The 21,430-nt window shown below is 44.0% G+C and overlaps 1 protein-coding gene across 2 annotated transcripts in view; it reads right to left on the bottom strand.

Moving 5' to 3' along the window:
* Nucleotides 1-19,102, bottom strand: part of DET1 (light-mediated development protein 1 / deetiolated1 (DET1)) — a 31,911-nt gene extending 12,809 nt beyond the window's left edge. Inside the window, exons 1-4 of one of the 2 annotated variants that reach the window (XM_078589879.1) lie at nucleotides 18,865-19,102; nucleotides 9,583-10,010; nucleotides 9,274-9,506; nucleotides 2,358-2,560 (exon numbers count right to left, since the gene is read on the bottom strand). In XM_078589879.1, coding sequence (XP_078446005.1) covers nucleotides 2,358-2,560; nucleotides 9,274-9,506; nucleotides 9,583-10,010; nucleotides 18,865-18,936 — 936 coding nt within the window. In that variant the 5' untranslated portion in view covers nucleotides 18,937-19,102. The remainder of the gene's footprint in view (nucleotides 1-2,357; nucleotides 2,561-9,273; nucleotides 9,507-9,582; nucleotides 10,011-18,864) is intronic. The other variant, XM_078589880.1, reaches the window with a different exon arrangement.
* Nucleotides 19,103-21,430: the final 2,328 nt, after the last annotated feature.

Below are 21,430 nucleotides of genomic sequence, written 5' to 3'. Positions count from 1 at the left end.
AGAAGAATGTCCTTCTAGGGCCACCGGTTGCTAATGGGCCTCAGGAAATGGGCTTCTGGACTACATCAATCAATACTTATTTGAGCTTCATTGGCACAATTATGACCAAGAGTAACCTGTAGAATTAGAAAAAATTGACGCTCATCTTCATCCTCTGGATTGAGATGGGAGAGCTCATATTTTGGAGGATTAAAGCCATGCATAAGAACATAGTTATTTGTGCTGAGATTGACTTAGGTAGTCTTTGTGAATTATCCAACAAACCACATGATGACCCAGCGATATGCTTTTCAAACCCCATTACCAGGCTAGGGCAAGTCCCCTCCTGTCATATCAAAATGTTGCCGAATCAATCAGTGAGCTCCTCTTAGGCAACTCTGCAGGGTTCTCTTTCACAGAAAAATGTCAGAACTAACCAGCGTTGCATTCAGAGAATCACAGACTCGGAATAAGGACACAGAAACGACAATGGCTAATGCTATTGTTAAAAAGTTTGATTCACTCCAGGGAATTATTGCAAGAAATTTTAAATTTTATCTTGATCCATGTCAGGGACTTACCACCAGTGCAGTCTGATGAGAAAATGGACTTAACGCAGACTGGTGTAGCATCTATTAATGAAGAAACCTTGTTAGCATTCAAGTCAACCTCCCATTAGCTCACAGACAAGCACCATAAATTAGTCTATGCTTGGAGATTGACTTGACGTCCACAACACATTCAATGCATGGATATCATCATGGATTTCTTGTAAGCTGTGCTTAGTCTGCAGTGTTAGAAAGACCATTTAGACTTTATAGTGGGGTACTTTATGCAAATATAAAATCATAAATCCCCTTATTTAAGGCAGATGGAATATAACAAAAAATGAGACGTCAGAGGAGGTTTTTTGGGAGTTCATAAGGCAAGGGGGCCCTAGGAGGAGGGAAGAAGGAGGTCCAGCATTGACAGTGCTCTGGGCGATATGGCTCCACCGAAATGAGGCAGTATTTAGGGGGGGCAAGGTGTCCAGGGACGGGCTAGCCCACGAGGTGGAGGGGCTCATGGCATACTGGTTCGCTAGAGGGGTAATCAGGTAAGAGAGAGATTGGCCAGGTGGTGAGGAGAGTTTTAACTATCTCCACATGTAACTCCGGGTGGTTACCGCTTTGTCGGGTGACCACCTTAAATCACTATTAAAAGAAAAAACAAAAAAAACCAAAAAATGAGCATTACTAGAATTATTTCGGGTTGGTCCTGTTGCACAGACTCGACCTCTATCTCATAAGCCTCTTAAAATCCAACACATGTTCAAATAGGCCACACCATTTCCTTTGCCTAAATGCATCAGAGTCGAATGTGAAGCTGATGCATTCTTTAGTAGCATTTATCATTCTCTTTTTCAAGAAACGGGATTCCAGATCCAGTACGAAACGGGCAGGCCAGAGCAGCAGTGAGTCTGTGGGCGGAGGGGAGAGGAGTCGACCACACCCTGCAGTCACCTGTTTTGCTTATTCATTTGCTTGTGTGGATTGGCTGGAGTTCTTCTGAGTTTGCATCGTGATTTCCATCATACAGCATGTTGGACATTTTCAAGTCGAGATGCATCTCGTTGAAAAATTGATACAAGAACTACATGAATATATGTGAAATGTTGACGGGCTAAACTCCAATAATACCAAAGTCACTAATTCTTTAGTGTGAGAATTAGTAGCAGTTTTTTTGAAATAGTAAGAATTAGTAGCAGTGCATGTGAGCCCATAATATACGCGGCTCTAGGCATTTATTTTGCGTGTGAGGATGAATGTCTGAACTGAAACGGAACAGACACTGAACAGCAAGGGAGAGTTGAGCTTCTTACATAACGTTGCTCACTTAAAAATATAATGAAATATGTTAAATGTAAAGGCGGATCTATAAGCCCAAGAATGTTTATTTTTATTTTTCTTATCGGATCCAGGCAGATCCAGTAGCGGGTCCGGGTAGACCCATTACCCGAATCCTTATCGGATTCGGGTAAGTTATAACGGCTAATTTTATAGCCGTTATAACACTAGCCGTTATTAACGGCTAGTTAATTCTCCTATAAAAGGAGAGGTACCTAGGCATGTTGTGTGTAACCTTTTATGGTGAAATAGATTGATTTTCTTCCTTGTCTCTTCTCCCTTCTCTCTGACTATTATCTCTACATCCCCACTGAGCAAAGAGTCAAGTCGACAAAATAAAAAAGGAGATTAAGGATAAAAAGGATTATCTAACAGCAAAAAATATATTTTTTTAAAAGTATAAAATAATTGAGCGGAGATAAGCTTAAAAAATTGCCCAAGCAGGCTTCATAAAAAAATAGCATGTTCACATTTCAGAAAAGTGAGTATTACCTGGGCAATATCTGTTTCTTCTCCCCATAACCCACGAAATATGAAAGAAAGCAACCTTTGTTTTATTCCCGACAAAAAGGGAGATTCTTCGGAAGCCAGATGTTGCTCCTGGCCGTTGACATCTACACTGGGATTATTTGATGGAGAACCTTCCCTAGAGTCATCCAACATTGCAGCACACTGAGAGATAAGGATGAGAGTATCTGAGACAAGCAGCAATTTATGATAACAAAATATAAGAATTAGATAACGCTAGGAAATTAATTATGTATGATGAATGGATCCTCTGTAGATGTCACTGAAATTTAATTAAGAAAATTCCATCAAAAATTAACTTTAATTACAATTTAAAATAAATTTAGCTTCACTTTTTTAAAAATAGACTTTTGTAGTTTTGTTGACGAATAGGATTTCCCATTTTTTTCTTTGAAGAAAAGGATTTGTCAAACTTAATCCCAGCTTTCCTCTTCTTCTCTTGCAACTCCCTGCTCCAGACACTCTATCGGCTAGGGTTTTGGACAAAACAACAGATAGTTCCATTTGTGCACTTCATCATGGGAATCTTGCGAATGAGGTAAATGATGCAGTGCTAGCTACAGTAATCATGGTGGCAGAACTTGAAAACGATTATTAATTTTGTCCTACAATTTAAAGATGAATAAAGTCTCTCTACTGGATACTGCAGGCGAGACCTAGAGTGCGATAATAGAGCATTCAAAGTAGATTTTACCCATATGTTCATGATTAATATTGGGAGATGGATTATCATTCCGTAAGTATAGCAAGTAAAGATAATAGATGCTACATGTAGAGGGCATTCAGAAAATTTGAACAAGAGAGAGAGAGAAGAGTATTTCCATAAAACTAGCAAGCTTAAATGGTTAATTGAAAAGTGTAAACAAGAAAAGAACAATTCTTGATAGCAAATGAAAGAGATTACAGGGTTTTATAGGAAGCCCTAATGGGCTGACTAGAGAGGGCCCTTAATGGGCTAACAAGAGAGAGAAAATAAAGACATGTAATACTCAGATCAACACTCCCCCTCAAGCTGGAGCGTGGATGTTATCCACACCCAGCTTGGAACAGAGCTCCTCAAACCTAGGGGCATGAAGCCCTTTGGTGAAGATATCTGCAAGCTGTTCAGCGGACGGAACATAAGGCGTGCAAAAATCTCCCGATTCAAGCTTCTCTTTGATGAAATGGCGATCGATCTCGATGTGCTTTGTACGGTCATGCTGAACGGGGTCATGAGCAATGCTAATCGCCGATTTGTTGTCGCAGAACAGCTGGACAGGAGAGGGAACTGGACACCGTAGCTCACGAAGAAGCTGGGTAATCCAAAGTGCTTCACACAGACCATGCGCAAGGGCACGGAACTCCGCTTCAGCACTCAATCGAGAGACCACTTTCTGCTTCTTGCTCCTCCAAGTAATCAGATTGCCGCCCAAGAAGGTGCAATACCCAGATGTGGACCGACGATCAACCACAGAGCCGGCATAATCTGCATCGGTGTAGACTTCAAGACGCAGGCCGGTATGGCGACGAAACAATAATCCACGGCCAATGGTGCCCTTCAGGAAACGGAGGAGACGATGAGCAGCATGAAAATGGCTCATGCGAGGAGTCTGCATGAACTGACTCAGAACACCCACTGAATATGCAATGTCCGGGCGAGTGTGGGTGAGATAAAGCCGTTTTCCCACAAGTCTTCTATATGGGCCAGGCTCAGCAAGCTCCTCATCCGAAACGGCACCAAGTCGATGGATCGCATCAATCGGTGTCGAAGCAGGCTTGGCGTCCTCCTTTCCAAGCTCACAGAGAAGGTCCACCGTATACTTTCTCTGACAAATAAAGATCCCGTTGGAAGAATAGGCCACCTCTATGCCAAGAAAGTACCTCAACGGGCCAAGATGGCGAATAGCAAATTCCGACGAGAGATACATAGCCAGCTCAGTAATGGTCGTCGTATCATCACCCGTAATAATGATGTCATCCACGTACACAAGAAGAATAGCGACTCCCCCTGACGTGGAATGGCGGTAGAAAAGGGTGTGATCACCATTACACTGACGGTATCCACGACGCTGCATGGCCGTCGTGAAACGACCAAACCAGGCACGAGGAGATTGCTTCAAGCCATATAATGCTTTCTTCAGGCGACAGACAACAGACTGCGGAGACGATGGCACTAAGGAAGTGTAGCCAGGAGGTAATGCCATGTAGATCTCCTCAGTCAACTCTCCATGCAGAAAAGCATTCTTCACATCATATTGTTACAAAAATCCAGCCCCGATCCGCAGCAAGGGCCAATAAGATCCGCACAGTATTCAGCTTGGCGACGGGAGCAAAGGTCTCCTGATAATCAATGCCATGTTTCTGAGTGAACCCTTGTGCCACAACCCGGGCTTTGTGGCGCTCAATAGAACCGTCAGAATTATGCTTCACAGCATACACCCAACGGCTACCCACGAGATGCTTCCCGGCCGGTAGAGGAACCAGATCCCACGTTTCATTGTGAGCAAGAGCCTGAAGTTCTTCCGCCATGGCCTGACGCCAATGCGGAAATGAAAGGGCAATGTCCACCGTCTTGGGAAGGGAAGTGGCATCAAGGGAGGTGAGAAGGGCATGATAAGAGGGTGAGAGGCGATGAGAGGAGATAGATTCCGCCAACGGATAGAGGGGAGAGGAACGGGAAGAGGGCAGCACGGCTAATGAGGAGGTGGCAGGAGGGGTGGAGGTTGAGGTAGACGGGGCAGCAGGAGACGAAGAAGGAAGCCGAGGCTTGCGACGAGCAAGGGTAATACCATAGCGTTTTTCAGGCGGGCAGCGACGGATAGGGAGCGGAGGAATCGAAGAAGGTGCAGCAGAAGGGTCGAGCGCAGGAGCAGATACTGGAGGAGGCTCCACAGGAGGGACTGAGACGGCGGCCGGAGGCGGGTCGGGAGGCACAATTGCTGGAGGAGCAACAGGCGGAGACACGTCGGGCGGGGCCGGTGAAGAGGGACGAGGGACGAGGATGAGGAATTCGAGTGGATCGGAGGGAGATGGGGACGATGAGGGTTCAGGAGAGGAGGAGGAATAGTAGGGAAGCAATTCATTAAATGTGGCATCTTTGGTGACGACGAACCGACGAGAGGGTGGATGATAGCATAAATAGCCTTTTTGGGTGGAAGAATAGCCAACAAACACACACTTGATAGCACGGGGATCCAGTTTATCACGACCAAGTTGGTGGTTGGGCGCATAGCATACACATCCAAATACACGAGTAAGATGAGTTCGGAGAGAGAGAGTTGGAAAGGAATGCTGAAGACGGTCAATGGGAGTGGAGTAGTCAAGCACTCGAGATGGAAGGCGATTAAGGAGATGGATGGCGGTGGAGACGGCTTCCCCCCAAAAATACTTGGGCACATGCATATGGAAGAGAAGGCTCCGAGTCATTTCAAAGATGTGACGGAATTTTCTTTCGGCAACGCCATTTTGCTGTGGTGTATAGGGACAAGAAGTTTCATGGATAATGCCTTTGTCTTGGAAGAAGGTGCTTAACGTGGTGTTAACGTAGTCTTTAGCATTGTCGGAGCGGAAGCGACGAATGGATATAGAGAATTGAGTTTGGATAAGGGAGTAAAATTGAGGAATGACACGAGATATCTCCGATTTGTTCTTCAAGAAATATGCCCACGTAAATCGAGTAGCGTCGTCAATAAAGATGCATAACCACCGAGAACCGGAAGTACTATGAATAGGGGAAGGCCCCCACACATCGGTGTGAATAAGGGAGAATGGGGTCGAAGAATGAGAAGACGAGATAGGATACGTGAATGCGATGATGTTTGGCAATTCGACAAGCAGTACAAACAAAACGGTTCACAGAATGGCCTTGAAAGAGTTTAGGAAAGAGACGATAAAGAGTAGCAAAAGAAGGATGGCCGAGACGTCGATGAAGAAGCCACAAACGCTCGTGGGAAGCCGAAAGGGAAACTGTCGCAGCAGCAAAAGCAAGAGAACTCGAACAAGGACGAACAAGATAGAGCCCCTCATGCTCCTCAGCAATGGAAATCGTCCTCCCCGACACCTTATCACGATAAAAACATGAATTAGGAGAGAAGGTAAGGTCTTGTTTCAAGTCGCGAACAAGGCTAGATAGGGAGAGAAGATGATGAGTAAGGCGAGGAACATGAAGAACTTTAGATAGATGCATAGAAGAGGAAAGGGCCACACGACCAATACCCGCCACGGTGAGAAGATCGCCGGAGGCTGTTTTAACTTTGGAGGAGCCAGAAACGGGTGCATAAGTTTGAAAGGCTCGAGGATTTGGGGTCATGTGGGCGGTGGCACCGGAATCAAGAAGCCAAGTGGAAGAGGAAAAAGAATGGCCAGGAGGGGATGTAGGTGTGGGAAGACTGGTGGACATACCTGCGTGGGCCAAGGAGCATGAGCCCACGACTGGAGGATCAAGCAAGCGGCGTAGACGCTCCATCTCTTCCGGAGTGAATCTAGCGAGCGAGGCACTAGTCGGGAGAAGACCGTACAGCATAGGCACTTGACCCGGGGGGGGCACGGACGAGGCGGCTGCAGCAAGGTTGCTCGGTTGTGCGCGTTTCCGTTGAAGCTTGTAGCACGTCTCCTTAGAGTGACCTCGCTTCTTGCAGTAATTGCAAAACAGCGAAGGATCACCCTTTGGAGAATCCTCCGTCCGAGCCGTCGGACCACGTGGCAAAGAGCCGGGTGGTGGAGTCGACGATGGGCGTGCAGACGAAGAGGAATGAGCTACAAGTGCCGAAGCCGAGTTCTGGGCCTGCTGAAAGCGGGATTCTTCAACCCGCACACTGTGGAGCGCATCCTTGAAGGTAGGACCTGTCTCCCGAGGAATAAGCTGAGCCCGTACAACTTCATATTCCGGGTTCACTCCCATAAGAAACTGGAAAACCCGAAGTTGAAGAGTATATTGGCGGTCCACCGAATGGGGGTCGGGCGGCATGTAGTAGTCAATTTCATTCCACAACGAAATGAGCTCCGTACTGTACTCCATGATAGACCGGTCCCCTTGACGCAGGTTAGCGGCCCGATGTACTAATTCGTACAGAGTCGCAATGTTGTGCTTCTTGGAGTGGCTCTCAAGTGCTGCTTCCCAGACCGCCCGAGCCGACTCTAGAGACATGAATTCACCTTTAACACTAGGTGAAATACTGTCCAAGAGCCAACGATAAACTACCCCCTCAACGTCCAGCCAGTCATAATACTTGGGATCGGTCCGGGAAGGTCCGTCTTCTAGAAGATGGCGCATGAGACGCCTTTTAAAGTTATCTGACGTACTGGCGCCATTGCAGGAGATTGAATCAGTAAACATACCATCCGGAGGCATCCGAGGCAAAGAGGATGGTCCAGAGGAGGACGACCAATTCCGGGCTCGAGGCACCGCAGATGCATGTGGCGTAGATACCGCGCCGAGTCTGGCGTAACAGTAGAGGTCTGGGCTTCAACCGGGTTCGTCATGATGAAAGCAGAGTAGACCACAGTCAGAAGGCGCCGGAACGACGAGAAGCCGGGATTGCAGGCGCCGAGACGTCGGGCGCCGGGACGGCGGGAGCCGGGACGGTGGGAGCCGGGACGGTGGGTGCCGGGACGTCGGGCGCCGGGATGGCGGGCGCCGGGACGGCGGGAGCGGGGACGGCGGTCGCCGGGACGGCGGGCGCCGGGAAGACGGTCGCGCCGGACGGCGGCGAAGCCGGACGGCGAGCGCCGGACGGCAGCGCCGGGACGCGCCGGGCGGCGCGCGAGCCGAGGGCGCGAGCCGGGAGGGCGCGAGCCGGGAGGGCGCGAGCCGAGGCGGCGCGGGCCGGGACGGCGGGCGCCGGAGCGGAAGACGCTGGGACGGCGGATGTCAGAACGGCGAGCGCCTGGGAGGCCCGGAGCGAGACGGCGAGAGACCGGAGCGCGAGATCAGGCGGTCGTGAGAACCGCCGAAGATCGAAGCGCAAGGTCGAGCCCAAGAAACCCAGATTAGGGTTAGGGTTAGGGCTCTGATACTATGTAAACAAGAAAAGAACAATTCTTGATAGCAAATGAAAGAGATTACAGGGTTTTATAGGAAGCCCTAATGGGCTGACTAGAGAGGGCCCTTAATGGGCTAACAAGAGAGAGAAAATAAAGACATGTAATACTCAGATCAACAAAAAGAATTGTTTCCAGCAGTAGAATCATCAAAAGCAACATTTTTCTCTTGAAGAAATTAAAAATGATGTACGATTATGATCTTCATTATCACCTTCTTACCCAGTAGCATCATGTCCCAAACAAATTAATTTATTTCTCCGGGGACAGGTAACACTAATATCTAACCTTTCTGCTCGATTTAAAGACAGGACAATATTTGGCAAGTAAACCCTTAAAATTTTCACAATTATTCATGACACAACCCTTCAAAGAGGATGAATATGCTTGTTGAATGTATAGGCAAATTATAAGCCAAAAATTTTATTTTTCGTTTTCCCCTTATCAGGTCCGGGTTGACCCATTACCCGATTCCTTATCGGAATTGGGTAAGTTATAACGGCTAGTTTAATAGCCGTTATAACTAGCTGTTATTAATGGCTAGTTATCTCTCTATAAAGAGGAATAAACTATGTTCTCTGAACTTATCTGTTTTGAATACAATTAAGCTTTTCTCTTCTTCCTCTTCGGTTATTTTTCTCCCTCTCTCTCACTGTGCTGGGCGAAGTCAACAATGCTTATAATTCCTCACTCATGTCAAAGAATCTCTGGACATAGTTTTCACACCTGCTGCGCCCATCAGAAACTATAGCACGTGGAAAATCTTAACATTCAAAACAGTGAAGAACACATGCAAAAAATTGAACGAGTCTCGTTTGAATTCTTATTAAGCTATAACGAAAATGGAAGAGCATAGACATACATGCCTTTGAATGGGAGCTAAGAAAAAGCTCATCATCTTCTCGGCAAAATCGTCCAATAGTCCTGACAGAAACAAGGCTACCAGAGTCTCTGATTTGAATAATGTGGATGGCTTGGTAACGGAGTGATGTTATGCATAACAACTCGTCATACAAAAAAACCCCCATGTTATGTGACAAATGGATAAAGTCATTGTGAAAGACTTTCTCGTCAAGAATGCTTCCATCTTCTAACCTGTTGATTCTCGTCAGATCAATCATCTAAGAAAAATAAAAGATGGAATCAATGATATCAGCGCATACTCACAAACCTCACTAGGTGGAAAGTGATCTTCTCGATTGAAGGAACCCCAGGAAGTGCCCCGTCGGAGGCCGGGGCATTATGATTATGCACTGTTGAAGTCGCAAACAAGCCAAACTGATGGTTCTCCACATATAGAAAGAAGTCTTTGCATATGAATTCGGTACAGGATGCGAGCGGTGTAGAGTATAGTTGAGTGAAGTAGCTATCAAATCTCTGTGACTTGGGAGGAAGATAATGAAACTCAGAAGCTTCTCCTTTAAAGGAAAATGAAAACCATGTGGGTCGATAAACAATCAATTCTTGAAGATTTCTGCTGAAACTTATCAGATAAAGTCCATCGTCTGTGAATTTTCTGAAAGAATTTTCCGGGCAATCAACGTCATACACAGTACAATTTGGAACCAAATTCTCATAGAACTGCCTGGCGCAATTAACCTGCCATCATCAAAAAGAAATATGATACTCTTTACAGGTTTATGTAAAGAGGAAGCTTGAAATTATGTAAATAACTAGCAATCGAAGTCTAGCTATAACCACAAAAAAGGATGACCAAAATAAAACTCCCATAAATTCAGTCCAATCAGAATTTCCTCAATAGAATCCAATAAATAAGCAACAGGAGCAAGGCGATATCCCTCATTTAGGTGAGGTTGATACCTGACGCAAACACTGAAAATCATTCAGAACGCAGTCAATCCAAAAACACCGGAAAAGTTACTGCGTCATGCAATTTTTTTTATCATAACATGATGCTGGAAAAGGAGACCAGATTCGTCCTTTATCAGATAGCTTTTCTCTTAGCAAATTTATCAGATAGATTTTCACTACCGAAATGCTGTTGACATGAAACAGTGTTCTATGTCTGAAAGAAGGAAGATTTTCAGCATATTATGCAAAACGTTTGTCCCTATTGACATCTATCTTATTTACTGCATCGTATTCAACAAAGGATATTCAGCAAAAGGGGACCACTCATTTCCCATGATCTACCTTTTTCAGGAATTCTAAGGTAAGATAATGGTCGTCTTTCATGACGGCAGTCCTAAAATTCCTTTCAGAACTAATATACCAAACAAAATGCCTTAACTAACATATGTTCATATCCAAGAAGACTCGGAATAAATAAGATTGCAACAGCCTTCGTTTGTGTTGGATAATCCATTTACTTGTGTTCCTTTATTTATTTAAAATCTATTTTCTTATATTTTTAACTGGCCCATTAAATGGGCCTTTCTTACTTGTCAGGCCCCTGCCCGGCTCATGAAACCAGTACTTTGAACAAATGTTATGAACTTATTGATGAAACTTTCTTCGGGTGAAACCTCTGTTAACAATCAGAGCGGCACTGCAGTGGTCAAAACCATGGGTATCATGGAAGCAGGGAAGGTATCATGACATAATCTCATTATTTCAAGATTCCGGCCAACCTTTCTAGGAGCAAGTATATCAAGATTTCAACATTTCTTGATGTTAGATCATCACGGCCCAGTTAGGGCTAATTTTACTAACTTATGGGCCTGAGGCCATGTACGTGTAATAGACTAATCCTAGGGATCTAATGGAAAAACTAACCTAAAATGGATTTAAATAAAGGCCCATTAACGGCCCACTAAGGACCCATTAAGGACCCATTAAGGGCCCAATAGTGAGGGGCCCATTTAGGGAATATATTAGGTCCATTAAGGACCTAATATATGCTGGGCCTGATTTATATCAGGCCCAGCCTCCAACAGCTATAAATATAGCTGTTGGAAGTCCTTTTTGAAAAAGGAATCTCTTCTGCAGCTTTTTCCAACGGTCAGTTTTTGACCGTTGGACAAATGCATTAACCTCTCTCTGTGAAAATTTGTATAAAAGGGGCATCTGTTCAGTAATAAAGATCAGTTCATTTTTGCCCCAATTTTTCTGTCTCTTCTCCACATTTTCAGAAATTCTCTCTGCAGTCCACTATCTCATCTTTTCCTTCAATTTATTACACTTGATAGAGAAGTTAAGCTGAGGTACCCTTTGTGGAAAGATAATACCTGAGCTAAAGGAGATTTAGAGCAAGGTTTGGCATCATTGGCCACTTCAGAATTCCCAGTCAAAAGTAAGAAAAATATATCCTGAGACTTGTTACGACAGCCCGTCTAGTAAGCCCATTAGGGGCATTATCGTCTTTCGCACTCCCTCTGCATTTCCCTTTAAATATGCAACCCTTGTTGGAGGGCAGGACATGAGTTCGCAAGTAGTTATTTCCTCTCTATAGCTTCTCTCTCCCTCGACGACGCCCACTCCATCGAGCCCCAGTCCCTCCGGCGACATCCACTCCACTGCTCTCTGCTGCTCTTGTCCCCTCGGTGTTGTCCAATCTGCCAGGGTCAACCCCGTTCACGATATGATCCTGGCCAGAATGCAGAATATGAAGATCTTTGAAGATATAAAAATTGTAATGGGGAAGCAGATTTGAATATGCCTGATAGCAGATTAACCAAAACTACTCCAAATGCATTCTCCTCCAAGACCACAGGATCATTTTTTTATCTCTGATGGGCCTGAATGCAAAATATGAAGTTCTTTGAAGATATAAAGATTTTAATGGAGGAGCAGATTTGAATATGCCTGATTGCAGATTAACCAAAACTACTCCAATCGCATTCTCCTCCAAGAAGACTAAGACAAACACGATTAAAGGATCAAAAAAATATGTCCAATGTCCATAGGATCGAGGAATCAATGTAAGTGAAGGACAGGCTCACAAAAGTCATAATAAAGATATTCTGTGGTTTGCTGTATGCGACATGGTGAGAATAACCAGGCTATTGGAGAGAACAAGATCAGATGAAGGAGCAGTTACAGAATGAACTTAGGAAAGAGAGGAAGACGGTGGAAACATCAAGATAAAATTGAAAAGATGAAAGGCATGCTCTCCAATGAGGAAATCGAGTTCCACGTCTTAGGCTAGCTCAGGTCAGAACAAAGCTTTCTGGATATAACACCCAAATCAGAAATCAGAAAAATTATCTCAAGGATCTTGATTTGGGCACCATAGATCACATAACTCTAACCATTTCAAAATATATCACTTATTTGAGGGTTCAAGAGGTACATAAAGTACTCACAGATAGAGTCAGAACTTTATCAGTGGTTGGTTTTTTTTTTGGAACTATAACAAGGGATGAACACTCGATGAATCGGTGAACTTCCCATTTGGACCATAGAGGCCCTATACCATCCTTTCAGTCATTTTCAATATCTCCTTTCACCTCCCGCCGCTTGGGAGGACCATGCTGCCAAAAAGTCCGATTGTAGAAGCCCTTCTTCCTCTGAACAACACCTCGTTTCTCTGTAACCAGATGGCCCACAACACCGCTAGAGTTCGGCCACCATCCTTGTTTTCTCTTCCCGCGCAATTCTGTGCCGAGTCCCAAAAAGCCAATTCAGATGTCACCTTCATCCTTGAAAGTGGCTGGCTGGCCCAAACCGTGAGAGCAAAGGAGCATTCAAAGAAAAGATGGTTGCAATCTTCCTCCCCATTCATACATAGCACGCATTGTGACAAATATCTGGGTATAGCCTTTTGCAAAAGACTCTTGTCATTAAGCTTTTCCTTGCTAGCAGCCACCCAAAAAACCGCACCTTCAATCGGACTTTTTGGCGCCATATGAACCTGCATGCACTGACTAGTGCCATGTCTTCCTCTTGCCCTTCTCGGATCATCTTATAAGTCTTCCGAACCGAGAAGGGGCCATTTGTCCACTCGCACCTGTCTTTTTCTCCATCTTCTGGTCGTAACTGTAAAAGGGATTGCTGCATATCTATGAACTCGGACACACGCTGGTCGGATAAGGCCCCATGTATGCTCGGGTTCCACGTGCCCTCCCAGCAGTTACACACGTGGGCATCTTGATCCCGGGCAAGTGCATACAGTTGGGGGAGTATCTCACTAAAAATATCCCGTGGCGACCATGCATCTCTCCAATATCGGAATGCCATCCCATTGCCTAACTTGGCCAAAAAAAACCTTGTACTCTTGGAAAAACCTGCCTCAGCCTTTGCCAGAACGGGGATGCTCCATGATATGGATCTGCTATTCTGTCCCAATACAGTCCCCTACCACAGATGCCGCGCAATAAATTGATGACCAAATCCTCTTGTGGATTCATTATTCTCTCCACCCATTTGGTTGGGAGTGTCGTGTTCATACTCTGCATGTGTAGGACCCCAGACCGCCTCTCTTTATGGGACGACATACCTTATCCCATGCCACCATTGCAATGCCCCCCTTTTGTTCTGGCCTGGATCCTCTCCATAGGAAGCGCCTCATCATGCCTTTTATTCGCTTCCCGACTCCCGTGGGCATCTTGAATACTGAGAGATAGAAAATCGGAATGGATGATAAAACTGACCTCAACAGCACCAAACGTCCCCCTTTCGATAGCACTTTTGCTTTCCATTCCTCTAGTCATCTTTCAATCTTCTCAATGACTGGTTGCCAATCAGCTTTCTTCATCCTCCCCTTCGTTAGTGGTAGGCCAAGATGTCTCATTCGAAGTCGTCCAATTGGTGTTCTTAGAATCTTCGCACACTGTGTCTCCTCTTTTGGCGGGAGCCCGTTACACATAAAAGGCGATTGCTCCTATTTATTTGAAGTCCCGAGAAATCTGCAAAAAGATCAATTAGTATGGATAAATTTCTGGCTTCCCGCATTGAACCTTCAATGAAGAAGGTGGTGTCATCAGCGTATTGTAGCAGAGGAATTCCATCTGATTGCTCGGATAGTTGATAGCCTTTGTGCACGCTTGCTTAGTGTAAACTGTGAGTATGTCCTCTGCCAAGACAAACAGTAGCGGTGTTAATAGGCAGCCTTGTCTCACTCCTCTTTGAGGCTGTATTCGGCCGCCTTCCGGTCGCCCATTTACCAGCACCGTGGATGATTGCGATGTGATACACCTTTTCACCCATACTATCCATTCCTTGGGGAAGCTCTTCCTTTTCATGGAGGCCCATAGGAAATCCCAGTCTAAAGAGTCGTATGCTTTGGTAAAATCAACCTTCCACATGAACCCTAGTGTTCCCGACCTCTGCCATGCGGCTAGTATTTCCCCGGCTGTAATCGTACTGTCCACCAGTAGCCTGCCAGGAATAAAGGCTGACTGAGCAGGATCGACCAGTTCATCAATCCTGGCTCTCAGCGTGTTTGCTAGCACCTTGGCGATAATCAAGTAGATCAAATTTGACAACGAAATGGGTCTAAAGTCTTCAATTTTTTCGCCCCTTTCGGCAGGAGGAATATATGTGATCTATTAATCTTCTCCATGTTTCCTCGTCTTTCTCTAAATTCCTCAAATGTCACCATCACATCTGATCTGACCAGATTCCAACGCTGGCTATAAAAGAATACCGGGATGTCATCTGGACCTGGAGCTCCCTCCCCATTCAACCCCTTAATTGCTGCCTTAACCTACTTCTGAAAATGGTCGGATCAGTTTCGCTTGATGTTTAAGGCTCACTCTCCTTGCCCCCTTGCCGCAACACTTCCATCTACTCAGTTTTCCCTTTCTGGACGAAGATCTGAAATGGTCTGCAATGGCTTATCCCACTGCCTGTGTGCCAGTGTATTCCCTCTGTCCCGCCTTTATTTTCAATATTTGATTTGTGCGTCTCCTGCCATTTGCCACCAGATGGAAGAATCAAGTGTTTGCGTCCCCTGCCTATAGCCATAATTGTCTTGATCGCTGTCTCCAATGCATCTCCAATTTTTTATCTTCCTCTACCACAATCTGCCATCTTCTACGCTCTTGAACCTCTTCACCCTCTAGGGTTCTATTGTCTTTCAAATCATCCAATTGCTTTACTTTGGCTAGGGCATCATTCCTCCTCTTCTTCCTCGTATCCCAGACTCGTTTTCAATACCCCATCAGATGTTGTCGCAGTCCGTTCAATTTCTGGGCGATGGTCTCTATCTCTGACCTTGCTCTTGGTCGTGCAGTCCATGCTTGCGTTATCTCTTCCTTGAACTTTTCTTCATGGAACCACGATTTATCCATTTTGAAATTTGTGGAGCGCCTGAAAGCCTCGTTGGTCGCCCACACTATGGGAATATGATCTGATAGCAGCCTTCGCAGTGATTTCACATCTGCATTAGGAAACTTTTCCGCCATCTCGACATAGCATAGAAACCTATTCAGTCTAGATTTCATCTCGCCTCCCGCCATGCTCCTCCACGTGTACACACAGTCCACTGGCCCCATTTCTTGCAGGTCTGCGTCAGAGATGAGTGGCCAAAAATTTGCTGAGTCAGGGTCTAGAGCTCCCCTGTCATCTGACCTGTCCACAGCCTCTAGCGTTGTATTGAAATCTTCCCCAAATAACATAGGCAATCCTTGGAATTTGGAAACTACCTCTGCCAACCCCCCCCATAAAGCACTCCTCGCTGCATTTGTCGGACCGTACACTGATATTATTACCATCTCAAAATCTTTTTTTTTTTGAAGAAAACCATATCAAAATCATCACTTCGCCTTTCTAGATTGGCTGCTGCCGCCGCTTGTCCTGACCAGGTTTCTACTTTATCAAACCTTGTATCATTCCAAGCTATTATCACACCACCAGAGCGTCCTGCTGCATTGACTGTCAAGAATCCCTAAAGAAAGCCTTGGCCAACTGTGTTCCACACTCTACCTTCACAGCTTTCCAACATCATTTGCCGCAGGCATACTACTGTAGCTCCCCATTCTTTCAGATGGTTTCTTAGTACCCCTCGTCTACTTTCATCCCACAGCCCGCGAACATTCCATGAAATACACTTCATAAAAAACCTTTGGGTCCCCCTACCCCAGGTCCGTTGCAATCCCACCTTCGTTGCAATCTCTTCTACTTGTTGGCCGAGTAGGAGATTATCTTCCCCTTTGTTTCGCTCATCCCTTTTGTCTGCCATTCCCCTTGTGAGTGTCTCCACATCTGGTATACTCAAACTTGAACTCGACATTGGAGCCTTGTTCTTTGTGTTCCTCTTCTCCTTTCCCCCAGCTATAAACTTCGACCTGTTGCTCATTGCAATCTTCATCAGCTTCGCCATTCCACGATCATGCTTCATTATTGTCTTCTTCCTCCAGTAGACTATGCTGGCTTTGGTACTTTTCCCTTCGTCTTCTTGTGTCGAGTGCTACTCTGCGATTCTCTGGCTCTTCCCCGCTTTCGGCTTCCTTGCTTTCTTCACCACATTCTGTTATTGGGGGGGGGGGCTTGCCTGCGGATATTTCTCCTTCTCCTGCTTTCTCCAGTTGTTGAGTTGTCCCCCCTTCTATCGTTGCCACCTCTTGATTGATATTTTCCATAATTGTCCGGTAGTGGGCTCCTTCATCTGTTTCCTGCCTGTCTTCTGCAGCCCTGGATTGCTTTCTTACTGCACTCGCGTCCTGGTGACCAGTCTCTTCCCCTCGTGCTCTCTGCCTGCTTTCCGCTTTTCGGTTTTCTTTGATCACACCTCCCACCGGTGCTTTGGGTTCTCTCTCCCATGGTGTATCCTCCTCATTTCGAGCTTCATCCTCGTCCCTTCTTGTACCTCCACTTGATAGCGGTGGCGGCGTCTGTGTATACATCCAGATCTCAAAAGACCCCTCTGGGCCCCACAAACTGATCTTGGGTAGAATCAATGCCCCCTTGAAATGCTCCACTTCTATTATCATGCAATCTGGGTCACCGGATACAACTCCAGTGGCTGGTAATAGGAGCATTAAAATCAATGCATTTGGAATACTCAAAACTGTCTTGCATGTGCCAAGACTGAAGCACACCTTATTTATCTACAAAAATTGGGCAAAGACAGTGGGCGTTGCTTCATTATAATGTATTGTGGCATAAAATTGGATGCACAATGAAAAAATATGATTTCTAATATCTTAAAGATTAACACGTATTTTTATTTCCTTTCGAAAGGTTCCAGAACACCCCAAGGATCAAAAGTTATGGTAGTTGTGTTGGACATGTGGAAGACAAGAGGATTTGTGGAAGGTGGACTTTGCAAAGGCATATGACACCCTAGATGGGATTTTCTGTGGACATCTATGCAGTAAGAAGGCTTTCCAGCAGATCAAGAGATGTATCACGTCCCACTTCTTGGTGCAGGGGAACAGATTAACCATAAAGGGGGGTAAGGCAGGATGCCCCCCCAGCACTAATTGGCTGGTTGCTCCTCAGCCAAAGGCTGGTAATGCAGGCGTCAGGAATATATGGATCCCAGAGGACACCAAAGAGTGTTATGTGCACAAAGACTGTTCCCATCTCTTCTTCGAATGTGAATTTTTTGGGACAGTGTGGGCCTGCCAGTCAACCACAGGGGTGGACATCACATAAGACCGACCAAGAGACATCCCACGGACTTACCCTTATTGGCCAAGCAGACCACAGTTGTTCCCTCCGTACAACTAGGGGGCTCCCCCACAATTCGTTTAATGACCTCTGCCACAATCACTTCCTTCCCCTGGCACCATATCGTTCTCGTAGAGAAGCATCAAAAACGAAAACTAGCGATCTAATTGGAGTAATAGATGTCAGTGCTTAAACATATAAGGCTCGCCAAGTTGGCCGGAATATGAATGATTCTCCTTCAAAATTACAAGTGATAAGAGTTAGCGAGGCACATTGCCACTGGCCCATCATATGAGCGGTTTAGAGAGGAAATATCAAGATCAACATTATCGTGATGTAAAGATCATCTTTGAAATTCTCACCTAGTTAAAATGTATTAAATCATAAAAACGAATCTTCGTCCATCATAAAATAAGAAAATCGAGCCTAGCGAATAAGATAGCATTCAAAGCCATACGGCCTTGATAATCACTCAACGCATCGTTAAGCCCCAATTTCCTCGGTTTAGGGATCAATTACGCCCGCTTAAAACTAAACGATCAACCAGTTGGTCATGAGCGGCAATAAAAAAAACAAAAAAATATCTCAAAGGCACATACTATTGGGATTCAATTTCAGCCGTTAAATCCCAGTTTCCTAACTAAAGGATTCGATTTCTCCCGCTTAAAACTAACAATCAACAAGTTGGCCAAGCAACACTCAACAAACAGATGAAACAACACAAGGAGCGGCAACAGAAAAACAAAAAAAATCTTGAAGGCACATACAATTGGGATTCAATTTCAGCCGTTAAATCCCAGTTTCCTAAGTTAAGGATTCAATTTCGCCCGCTTAGAACTAAACAATCAACAAGTTGGCCAAGCAACACTCAACAAACAGATGAAACAACGCAAGGAGCGGCAACAGAAAAACAAAAAAACGTCTCGACGGCACATACACTGGTCCCAGGTCGAGGCGTGAGGATTTGACGCTCGAAGAGCCTGGCGGCGAGATTTCCGCTCCTGAGCATGTTCTTCTTCCGGGAGCATCCCTCAGCTTCTGTACCATCCGTCAACGCCGATCTCCACTCTCTACAGCGCACCGGCCGAAGAACAAGCCCTCATCAAGAAGCTAGCAGCGAGCTCAAATCGCCATAGCTCCCAAAAATCGAAGGTAATGGATGAAGAACGAACAGTGAAGCGATTATCAGACTAAATAAAGGCCACTTCCCCACGTGCGCTCTGAGTTGGTCCACGTGACACCAATTTATGGGTCTGCTTAAAAAAAAAAGAATTACATTAATAAACGCTGAAAACCAAGTTTCCTATATAATCATAAGCAACATATTGCAAAATTTAGCACTATAATTGAACTTTTGTATTAACTTACCACTGAAGAATTCAGTATGTAAAAGACAGCCTTTGTAGTGGGCTTCCATCTTTGATGAAGAAGAGGGGTAGCAATGATATGTGTCAACCTTATAGGTCTTACATTATGCTCATAGAAAAAATTGTCTGATTTCTCCTTTGATGTGTTTCATTTTTTTACTAAACTAAATTGGAAATAGACATATGTTTACCTTGATTGTGTGTCAGTAACCTTTCAGTGTTGAAACCATAGAAATAAATTAGAACTATGTTCCACGAAACAGGGAAAAGACAGTTACTCTCGTTCTAACTAACATTTTTTTCAGGTCGCACTATGTAACATACACTCCAGTCTAACTAACCTATAAAAACTTATGCCAAATATTATTTCCTAAGTGATTGTTTTGAGTTTATTAGACTCCTAGCCGGTGGGAAAAGTAGGACATTACAGGGCCCATACCAGGTAAATGATATCTAACCGAAAAGGAGATGCGAAGTTAGTCTAATTCAATTAGAATGAAAAAGATAATAGAAAACACAAATAATAGGCATAAGCACTAGTGCAATGCTCTTAGTTCATATTAACTCCAAACATGCTATTTTTTATTGCCTTCATATCCTTTCTTTGGCATGTTGATTAGTACTAAAAAGTATATATATGCAAGTAAGAAGGATAAAAATGATTAAAAGTATTTTCGTTATTTGTATGGAATTTCTATAAATTTAATGATTTCACTTGTTTTTGGTAAAAAAACTCATGCATTAAGATGTATCACAATCCAGTTCATTTAGCTTCCTCACAATAATCAATAACATTAATCATCCACAATGTGGTTCATTATGGAGTTGCAATACAACATAAAAATAATGGAATAAACATAAATCAACATAAGAAAAAGGACACATGATATTATGGGTAAATCCTGGAATCAAAATCATAGTAAAATACATCATAAATACCAGTACATAACCATAAACATGGCAAGACCCAACTTACTAAAAGCATGAAAGGGCTGTCATGGTGCCTCAACTCATAAAGCTTACCATTTATGTTTGTCAGTGGTAAGTGAATGTATTGATAGTGTTTTTTGGGAGCATATATGAAGGTGTCAAGATAGAAAAACTTCATGTATTTTAGTACGATTGTCAAGATAGTGTCAATATAGTGTCAAGATAGAAAATTTTCATGAATATTTGGTGACTATAAGGACTCATTTTTTGTGCCAACAGGCCAGCGATCCACAAGGTGATGATGAGGATTGAAACGTTAATTGTTGGCTCAGAATTTCTTCAACTTCAAGGCTCAATATTTGAAAATTCATAACGATATTTGAGGTGACATTGTGAGGGGTGCATATCATATTTGTCTTATACGCATCTCTAGATTTGAATCTGCAAATTGACCCCTATTCTATGTATACACTATCTTGGAATTCTTTCTAAAACGGTAGGCCAAGTGAAATAAGTGATTTCATTATCCATCGGTTTTATATGTGCTTCGTGTGAATATTGGATTCTAGAAGAGGCAAAAGAGTTTCTCTGAAAGGAGAAGAATACTTGATCTTGGTACAATATAATGATTTGAGGTGAGTTCTTTGAGTCTACATCTTTGTCCTCTATTCCCGATGCTTATGTAGTTAAATAACTCCCCTCTGCATTTAAAAAACCATTTTTTCCACATATTTTAAACAAGAACTCATTCCATATCTCCACCAGTAATCATTTCACCTTAGCAAAATCCACTCTAAAAAGGCATGGAGTGGGTTACTGATGGAGGCAAATTATGGTGTTAATTTTAATGGTCATTGTAATTTTAATTTGCCTACAATCAAATAAATTTATAATATGTAGAAACTTACTCAAAGATGTATAAGTGAGAGTAAGGTCATCTCCACATAGACTGGCCTTTAGGTATGTATTCAATAAAGGATTTATTAGTTAATAAAATGTAGTAATAATACTAAAGATAATGGGAATAAGAAGAGATAACTAATTAATAAGTAGAGGAGATATTAGTTTAGTAAGAGTAAAGAGTAGGAATAAGTAGCTATGGATATTCAGATATAAGAGTAGGGGTAGAGTAGTATTCTTATATGATTTATATATATATTTATATTTTCTTATAGTGAAAGGTTGAGTGTATGGGTTATTTGGTCG

Source organism: Wolffia australiana, chromosome 18 (genome assembly GCF_029677425.1).
Source record: "Wolffia australiana isolate 7733 chromosome 18, ASM2967742v1".
NCBI classification, from domain to species: Eukaryota; Viridiplantae; Streptophyta; class Magnoliopsida; order Alismatales; family Araceae; genus Wolffia; species Wolffia australiana.
Note: the sequence above shows the minus strand (reverse complement) of the source record. Positions and strands in the feature narration are given on the sequence as shown.